Source organism: Halichoeres trimaculatus, unplaced genomic scaffold, assembly GCF_033239565.1.
Source record: "Halichoeres trimaculatus isolate MK-OKI-2021-1 unplaced genomic scaffold, fHalTri1.1 fHalTri1_scaffold_3, whole genome shotgun sequence".
NCBI lineage: Eukaryota > Metazoa > Chordata > Actinopteri > Labriformes > Labridae > Halichoeres > Halichoeres trimaculatus.
In genome coordinates, this window is record NW_027437181.1 from 6,470,001 (window position 1) to 6,479,975 (window position 9,975).

At 42.9% G+C, this 9,975-nt stretch overlaps 2 protein-coding genes across 2 annotated transcripts in view; both read right to left on the bottom strand.

Moving 5' to 3' along the window:
- Positions 1-1,571, bottom strand: part of LOC141787796 (beta-1,3-galactosyltransferase 1-like) — a 1,850-nt gene extending 279 nt beyond the window's left edge. The window contains exons 1-2 of the mRNA XM_074666468.1: positions 1,537-1,571; positions 1-811 (exon numbers count right to left, since the gene is read on the bottom strand). The exon at positions 1-811 is cut by the window's left edge and continues 279 nt beyond it. Of these exons, the coding sequence (XP_074522569.1) occupies positions 1-811; positions 1,537-1,571 (846 nt within the window). The remainder of the gene's footprint in view (positions 812-1,536) is intronic.
- Positions 1,572-7,284: 5,713 nt separating this feature from the next.
- Positions 7,285-8,969, bottom strand: LOC141787797 (beta-1,3-galactosyltransferase 1-like). Its single transcript, XM_074666469.1, has 3 exons — positions 8,950-8,969; positions 8,800-8,829; positions 7,285-8,338 (listed from the first exon to the last, which is right to left on the bottom strand). The coding sequence occupies exons 1-3, from the start codon at positions 8,967-8,969 to the stop codon at positions 7,285-7,287; spliced, it is 1,104 nt and encodes a 367-aa protein (XP_074522570.1).
- Positions 8,970-9,975: the final 1,006 nt, after the last annotated feature.

A 9,975-nucleotide genomic window follows, 5' to 3' on the forward strand; every position in this document is an offset into this window, starting at 1 on the left:
GTAACGGGGGTAATACGCAGCAGGGTAAAGCGACGCCGGAACGTACCACTTTGATTTTGGATTCCTCAGGACGACGCCTCCTCTGGCCACGAGTCCAGTCAGGTAGTTGGTCTTTGGAGCCTTTAGCAGCATTCTGATGAGATTAGGCACATTTAAGAACATGTCTGAATCGATCTTCATGGCATACGGCGTGCCAGAGCAGTACGTGTCCAGCCACTCCATCATCACCATGGTCTTGATGGTCAGGTTTTTGTAGCAGTCCACAAAGTTGCTCTGGATCAGGTCTCCGTACTCTTTGCTCTCCTCCAGCAGCTTCTCCTGGAGCTCCTCTACCCCCACCCCGCTCTGCTGCCCCAGCATGAAGAACAGCTGGACCACTTTGCCCAGGACCAGGCTCTCTCCTCCCCATGTGCTGCGGATGATGTCACGGTGCGCCCTGTTGTTGGGCACCACTGGAACCACCAGAACCAGGAAGGGTTTGTAATTCTCACATGTGTAGGGCTGGTTGATGGTGAAATGGTACTTGTAGGGATACTCCACTAAGTATGGTCCTGGAGATTTATATGGAGGCGGAGTTATCGGCTCAGAACTGAGGCTCTTATTCTGTAGCCTGTCAGGAGCGGGTTCAGGGGGTCTAAATGGTGTCCCCCATGCTTTGATGCCGTAGTGTGTCAACCACTTAGATCTCCAGTCAGAGGACATTTCTGTAATGTCTAATCTGAAGGAAACAAAAACTGTTAAGACCACCACGGCGAAGAAGACGAAGTGACCCCGTGACAAACCGCAGAATCTCCTGTGACATGGAGGAAGACTGTGAAGAGAAAAAGACACAGAATCAGAAAACAAAGATGATGACTGAACGAAAGATACAGAGATGTAAGATGATTATGTTGACGATGCACAGCTACTACTTCCATCATCATCTCCAAAGATTCTTTCTTTCTATCTCAGTTTGTGTCTTCATACATGTCTGAGCAGTACATGCCACAACCCTCTTTAGTTTTTGTCTTTCTGACCCCCTCCCCAACAAACACGTGGCTGAACCGGTTCTGCTCCATGTTTCTGCCTCTTACTGTAAATTGTGTAGAAACTTATGTTAAATTCCATGAGATGACTTAATTTGTGATGTGTTTTATGAACTGTCATGTTATTGATTCAGTTTTGGAGCGTATGAAAGTTCAATTATTTCTAAACTGGCGTAGAAAACAGACCTATGTTTGCTTAACAGCTCACTTTAAGTCTATTCCTCAACGCAGCCTTTATCCCTGTCTGCTTTTAGGTTTTGAACCGTCAGTTCATGAAGAAGTCTAATGACACCACTTCAAGTTTTTACCACCCTGAAACTGTAAACCAGCGTCAGATTGGACCATCTGAAATACTAAAGACAAACTTTGAGCCTGTGGTATTTCTAATATCTCATCCTGCAGTTAACTAGTGACACATTACAGGCTGTGCTGGGATGCTCCCTTTATTCTTAGCATCACCTTCCTCATCCTCCTGGCTTCATGAAAACAGGTGAACAAAAAACAGACGTACCTCTGTCCTCCAGTAACACAGCCTCTCTCCTGCATGTTGCTCCCACAGTTTCCCACGTGAGCTGTCGTCTCAACAGATCTATCCCAGAGGATGAAACATCAGGGACAGGAGGCACTCAGCATCACGTCACGACACGGACTTCACTCTGACTCCAGACGCCCTGCTGAGAATCACTGGGACCACAGATACCTGAAAACTATATTTCAGGATGTTAACGGATTCTTCTGTATGTTTCTGTTCAAGTAACCATGGTGTGTGTATGTGTGAGTGTGTGTGTCTGCTTTTACCTGCAGGTGAGACACACCTTTGTTTGGCCCTCCCCCTCAGTTTGCAAGTCTTGTTTTGCGTCAAAGCCAATGAAAAGTAGAAAACCCTCGAGAGGCTTTAAGAGCTGGTCTCTCCAGCTGTACCACTCCCCTCCTCTGTGGAATGACACCTGCTTTGTGTGTTCGTGTGTGTGTGTGGGGCGGGGGTGTGGGGGGCGCAGGGGGTTGTAAGTCAATAAGAAATGATTTACAAAACCGTTACACTTGGTAGTAGGCTGTCACTTCAAGGTGCTCACTTTACTTGAGTCCTTCCCTCTTAAAATCTTCAGATCTCAATCTGAAGTCTCAGTCTGTGGACCCCGAACTGTCACTGAAACATATACAAAGTGACAGTACACGCCCAGACCAGCAGCTCCTGTTACATAATGACTATGTGGCTGAAACATTAGCTTCTGTTAGCAATGGGTCTCAGTCACAAACAGTGTGAACGCACAAATTTAACAAGCATACATACGTTTCACGCCAGGGGTGGTCCTGGCTACTCTTGTGCCCTCTTGTGAAACCCCCCCGGACCTAAACTGAAACAATAACATTGTGGCTTCTAATAGTCAAATATTATGGATGAATTAATCTAGGTATAAATGAGGTTGGTGTATATCAAATGTTTAAAACTCTGTTGCATTTTGGTTTGTCACATCCACGCTGCTGCCGTCTCCAGTAATTTCTTGCAGACAAGTTTTTTCTGACCTAGAGAAGTTTCCTTTTCCTTTTTCCCGTAATGCGTAAATTATTATAGTTTTCAGTCATTGCATTTATCAACACCTGATCAGACGTACGCCGTGATTGGCCCTGATACGCACGTTTTATAAATCACAAGCTGATTTTTACACTCAGATCTGCCAATTCCCACACAAGATAAATAAATGAGGGCCATTGTCTTTCAAGTCTAGCCTCAAGTTTTTTACCCTCAAGTTGGGTGGAGTTGCAAGTTGTCAAATTTGCAGCTCGGATAGGGATGGGAATCAAAAACCGGTTCTTGTTGAGAATCAAATGTTTCAATCCATCAATATCATTAGCCTTTGTGCTTAATGATTCCCTTATTAATTCTTTACATTGTGCCGGAGCCGCCAGGCCTTATGTCGACTAGTCTGCTGCAGCTACCTTAGCTTAGCAGTTAGATAACGTTTCCCAAGAAAACTCTGATTCAGGATTTTCAGCTTGAAGTTTTACTGAAGAACTGATTTCATAAAGAAATGTACATTACTCTCGCTCAGGAGATTCATATCCGGTACATTTGAAATGGTATAAATCACCTTATTTACCAAAATAACAAAATAGCACCAGCTTAATGCTAACGTATATGGGAAACTACATTGATATTCTAGCAGTTAGCATACATCTGTATAACTTCATCACAGAAACATATCACATCAACTCTTTGTAAAAAATACTGAGAATTTCAAATGTCAAAAACTAACAGGCAATTGAAAGGCTCAGGCTGACTTCATAACCACGGAAAGGTTCCAAACAACTTAAACCATTGCTATAACTACTTTAAGACACTAGATGGCCTACTTGAATTATTAATATATCACAACACAGTACATCAACGTCACATTGTGTGCAATTTTTACCTGTTTCTGTGTAATTATGCCCAGAAATATTCAGACTCATGGACCAATTACATTTTATTCACTTACAGTATAAATTCAATTAAATGTTGTTGACACAGAACACCCGTAAAGCTACTTTTTGTACCGAGAAAATTCACAAAAAGATTTGATAAGGGAATTGATAAAGAATCAGATCGATAAGCAGAATTGATAAGGGTATCAGTATTGACAAAATCTTATCGATTCCCATCCCTACTGCTCGAGTCGAGTCTTTATGACTCGAGTCCTTTTGTCTGCCAGCTGCCTTTGTGGGGTGGCACTGGCACACCCTGGCATACAGCAGCTTAAGACCACACCGGGTGACCCTCCTGTCAGCTAAGAACAGGAAACTGAGGCTACAATTCACACAGCAACACCAAAACTGGACAATAGAAGATTGGAGAAACGTTGCCTGGTCTGATGAGTCTGGATTTCTGCTTCACATTCAGATGATGTAATGGTGTGGGGGATATTTTCTTGGCTCACTTTGGGCCCCTTAGTACCAACTGAGCATGGTTTAAAGTCCACAGCCTACCTGAGTATTGTTGCTGACCATGTCCATCCCTTTATGAGCACAGTGTACCCATCTTCTGATGGCTACTTCCAGCAGGATAACGCTCCATGTCATAAAGCTGGAATCATTTCAGACTGCTTTCTTCAACATGACAATGAGTTCCCTGTACTCAAATGTCCTCCACAGTCCCCAGATCTCAATCCAATAGAGCACCTTTGGGATGTGATGGAACGGGAGATTCTCATCATGGATGTTCAGACGACAAATCTGCAGCAACTGTGTGATGCTATCATGTCAATATGGACCAAACTCTTAGAGGAACGTTTCCAGTACCTTGTTGAATCTATCTATTTGTGGATAAGGTGTTTTCAACTGACACTGTATGAATAGCTTCTTTCATGCTAAGATTGTAACTCTACCAGTGTGTAATCACAGCTCTGACCATGAACTCCACCTTTGACAAAGACTGAGCCCAAACTGAACCTCTGTCTGTTTCACCAAGCAGTGGAAACTGTATCTGGTTGCGTACACAAACAGGTGGATGAAGCTGTACACAGTTCACCTTTAGGAGAAGGACCTCTAGGGACTCATTTAAGCTAATTTCCAGACTCAGAATGAGCCGTGTCGTTTATTAACAACATGCAAAAAGTAATGAAACACAAGCAGGAAGTAATGAGAGGACAGGCTGTTGTACTACTACTGGGAAGCTGGGAGCGCGCTGCACATGCAGAAAAATGGACTTAATCACAAGTCAAAGATAATTAACCACAAACAGAAATAGTGTTTACAGTGAGTAAACTCCCAGTGTCCTAGCCACAACAAGGGCTGGAGGCCTGCCCAGTTACAGAAATTCAAAGAGACATAGGTGCGGGACATAGAAATTCAGTCACTGTTCAGTAGGCAACATTTTGTGAAGATTTAGTTAATGTTTCTCACATTTAGCTTGTTTTCTTTCATTTAAGCTAGAGACTCATGTAAAACAGAATGTTTGATATACAGGAGGTCCTCGAGTTACGGACGAGTTTTGTTCCTACGACGGGTTGTAACCCGAAATTCCCCAAATACCCCCTAAATCTCTACATAACTCTCAAATACATGTATTATACTTCATATTCATGTGAAAACAGTACAGATAAAATAGACAATTCAGTTAAAATTGAATTAATATATACTGTAACAAAAAACAGTAAAATAAATTAGAAAATAACCGTCTCTATTTTCCTACGTACATAAACTATATTACCAAAGTATTTGCTCACTCACCCAAATGATCAATGATGCGGATTGTTTTTACAAACATTTGTGAAAGAATGAGCCGCTATCAGTAGCTCAGTGAATTCCAGTGTGGAACTGTCATAGGACGCCACCTGTGCAACAAATCCACAAATCCTAAACATTTAGCAGTCAACTGTCAGCTTTATTATAACAATATGGAAGAGTTTGAGAACAACAGCAACTCAGCCACAAAGCAGTAGGCCATGTAAACTGACGGAGAGGGGTCAGCGGATGCTCCAAGCTTCATGTGGCCTTCAGATTAGCCCAAGTGCAGTACGCAGAGGGCTTCGTGGAGTGGGTTTCCATGGCCGAGCAGCTGCATCCAAGCCAGACATCACCAAGTGCAATGTAAAGCATCTGATGCAGTGGTGTAAAGCACGCCGCCACTGGACTCTAGAGCAGTGGAGACGCGTTAGAAGACGCCATCTTCTACATACAGATGGCTGCAGGAGTCACTACATGAACAATCACATTATGAAGTTCTTTGATGACACGGCCAAAGTGAGTCTTTTGACAGCCAACTTAGAAATTGCTGTGTATAAATCAGAGATAATGGAGACTGTGCAGTGGTGTGAGGAACATAATCTGGTTTTTAACGTTAAAAAATCAAAAGAAATGGTGTTTGACCCCATCGGCGACCATAGCCCCGTTTTTATTAGTGAGGAAAGAGTTAAGCAGGTGACACTTTAAGTTTTTTTAAGTATTTGGGCATTTGCTTTGATTCTCATTTGCATTGGGATCATCATGTCGAGTTCATCTGTTCAAAAATCAGTCAACGTCTGCAATTTCTGAGGAGGCTCAGGATACACGGAGTGGATAAGCACATAATGTTGTTGTTTTGTAGATCAACCATTGAAACTATTATTCGTTACTACATTACAACATGGTTCAGGAACCTGACTGTCAAATTTAGATCACAGCTTCAAAATCTGATTAGGAGATTTTTGAGCAGACTGTGACAAGGCAAGGTCAAAAAATCACTGCGAACCCAAACCACATCCTGTACAAGGAGTATGAGATACAGGCAACCTCACTGTAAATTGAACCGATACAAATTTTCTCTTGTACCATTGTCAATAAAGTTATTGAACAACAGTAAGTAACAGTCTTCTCTTCTCTTCTCTTCTCTTCTCTTCTCTTCTCTTCTCTTCTCTTCTCTTCTCTTCTCTTGAGTGATGAATCCCACTCTTCCATCTGGCAATCTCATGGACAAGTCTGGGTTTGGAGGATGCCAGGAGAACGGTACATTTCAGACTGCATTGGGCCAAGTGTGAAATTTGGTGGAGGAATTGTGGTGTGGGGTTGTTTCTCAGGAGCTGAGCTTGGCCCCTTAGTTCTAGTGAAAGGAACTTTGAATGCTTCAAGATACCAAAACATTTTGGACAACTCCATGCTCCCAACCTTGTGGGAACAGTTTGGAGCAGGCCCCTTCCTTTTCCAACATGACTGTGAGGAGACTGAGAGCCCGGCTTTCTCGACCAACATCAGTGTGTGACCTCACCAATGCACTTTTGGAAGAATGGTCAAAAATTCCTATAAACACACTCCTCAACCTTGTGGACAGCCTCCCCAGAAGAGTTGAAGCTGTAATATCTGCAAAGGGTGGACCAACTTCATATTAAACCCTATGATCTAGGAATGGGATGGCACTTAAGTTCATATGTGAGTCAAGGCAAGTGAGCGAATACTTTTGGTAATATAGTGTATATCTATTGGCATTGTAAAGTCAAAACGACATAAGTCCAGGACCACGTATGTCGAGGACCTCCTGTAAATGAGTATGCATGAAGGAGCAAAATGTTCCTGTCTGTTAGACATGGCCCTCTCGAGTTCGTCAGATGGGAGCATGCCCGCCTACTTTGCATACTTTCTAAACATTTAGCTTTACACTTGACAAGCAATTTTAAGTTTTGGATTTAGATCTAACATTTAGATTTAGATTTAGATTTAGTATTTCAATGTAGATGTAAACGATGGTCCCAGTGCCCCACACACTGTTAGCAGCACACTGCTGTCCCGAGGCTTCATGTGTCGTTCAGGATTAGCAGTATGGTCCAGATTTTTTAACGTCGATCCAGGCCCACACACGGTTAAGATATTCAAAGGGCATGGCTGCAATAAGCTTGGAGAACGTACAGCGACTGTACTTCACAGGAAGAACATAAAAGGACCCAGAGGTTGGAGGATCGGTGGGGGGAATGCGTAAGTGCTGCATACACAGCCCTACAAACACATCCTCAAGGTAGATGGGTTTAACATGCTTGGAGGCCTCCACCAGTGTTTTAGCCAGGTCCAGAGAGAAAATGTACGCCATACCATACACATAGGGAGGGAAAAACTCACGAGGGTAAAGAGACGCCGGAATGTACCACTTTGACTTTGGATCCCTCAGGACGGCTCCTCCTCTGACCACGAGTCCAGTCAGGTAGTTGGTCTTTGTGGAATTTAGCAGCATTCTGATGAGATTGGGCACATTTAAGAACATGTCTGAATCGATCTTCATGGCATACGGCGTGCCAGAGCAGTACGTGTCCAGCCACTCCATCATCACCATGGTCTTGATGGTCAGGTTCTTGTAGCAGTCCACAAAGTTGCTCTGGATCAGGTCTCCGTACTCTTTGCTCTCCTCCAGCAGCTTCTCCTGGAGCTCCTCTACCCCCACCCCGCTTTGCTGCCCCAGCAGGAAGAACAGCTGGACCACTTTGCCCAGGACCAGGCTCTCTCCTCCCCATGTGCTGCGGATGATGTCACGGTGCGCCCTGTTGTTGGGCGCCACTGGAACCACTAGAACCAGGAAGGGTTTGTACTTCTTACATGCGTAGGGCTCGTTGATGGTGAAATGGTACTTGTAGGGATACTCCACCAAGTACGGTCCTGGAGATTTATACGGAGGCAGAGTTATAGGCTCAGAACTAAGGTTCTGTGGTGTCCTCCATGTTTTGATGCTGTAGTGTGTCAACCACTTAGGTCTCCAGTCAGAGGACGTTGCTGTAGTGTCTGTTCTGTAGAAAACAAAAACTGCAAAGACCACCAGGACGAAGAAGACGAGGTGACCCCGTGACAAACCGCAGAATCTCCTGTGACTGGGAGGAAGACTGTGAAAATAAAACGACACAGAATCAGAAACTAAAGATGGCAACAGAATAAAAGGTACTGTGATGGAAGATTTGTCATTACACTGAAGACGCAGAGGTACTCGTTGCTTTCTCTACGTTCAGTAACTTTGTATGCTGTTGATTTAGAGATCTGTCTACACCAGAACCAAGGTTATAATTGTTAACTTAAAGGCAAAAAAAGACAAAACTAAAATTTGCCTTATTTATAAACTACGACAAGACTCAGATCAGATTAATCACTTGAATCTCACAAATGCCATCATGCTAACTGGAGGACAGAGGAACTCACTCCTCTTTCTCACAGTTCAGCTAACTGCTCCTTGATCTGATCCCGTAATACCTCAGATCACAGCAAAAACAACAAACCAGGCTTACCTTTTCCTTCCTGCAGGATCCATCCCTCAGTATGAAGACGCTCACAAAGAAACAAGGTGACTGACCGTCCTACACATTCATCAGGACTGAGAAAACTGCACAGGGTGTGAGAGAAGGGGTTGAATATGGAACCGATATGATTCCTCCAGATATTTACCCACAAGCTCCCGCTGGCTAATTGTTCTTCAAATAACGATGAATGACAGGTGCCACACCTGTTTGCTCCTCCTGTCATGATGCCAGCCCTATTGGCAAAGTGACAGGCCTGAAGGATTTGAATATCCAACAGCACAAAGGCATCCCAGCCATGTAGGGCAGTTTTAGACTAATCTTATCCCCATCACATGATATTTTCCAGAAATGTTTGAAAGATCCAGAGAAACTTTAGAGAGATCCTTTGAAATCAAGATGTTCTCCTGTGAAATCCACAGAAACATTTGTGGACTCACAGACAACTTTTGCAAGAGCGAGAGGTTCCTTGGTGGGTATGAAAGTGTTGGACAATATTTTAAAATAATGAAAGTAGATCAAGGAAAAACAAAGGAAGTGTCATTAGATCCAGAGAAGCTGTCAGTAGATCCAGAGAAACAGAAAAAAAACATCATAAGATCAAGAGAAACAAAGCAATTGTCAGTAGATCATTAGAACAGAGAAACTGTCATTAGGTCCAGAAAAAAAACAGTCATTAGACCATGAAGAACAAAGAAATTGCCAGTAGCTCAAGAGAAAAAGAGAAACAGCCATAAGATCCAGAGCAACAGAACAACTATCAGTAGATCCAGAGAAACATAGAAAATGTCAGCAGATCCAGAGAATAACAAAACTGTTATCAGATCAAGAGAAAATGAGAAACTTTCAATAGATCCAGAGAATAAAGAAACTTTCAGTTGATCCAGACAATCAAAAAACTGTTGTTAGATCCAGAGAAACTGAGGAACTATCATTAGATCCAGAAAAACAGATAAACTGTCAGTGGATCCAGAGATACTGCAAAACTTTTATTAGATCCAGAGAAACAAAGAAATGTCAGTAGATCTAGATACTGGAAAACTTTCAGTAGATCCAGAAAAAACAGAGAAACTATCAGGAGATCCAGGGAATAAAGAAAATTTCATTAGATCCAGAGATACTGGGTAACTTTCATTAAATCCAGAGAAACAGATTAATTGTCAGTAGATCTAGAGAAACTGAGAAACTTTCACATGATACAGAGAATAAAGAAACAGTCATTACACCATGAA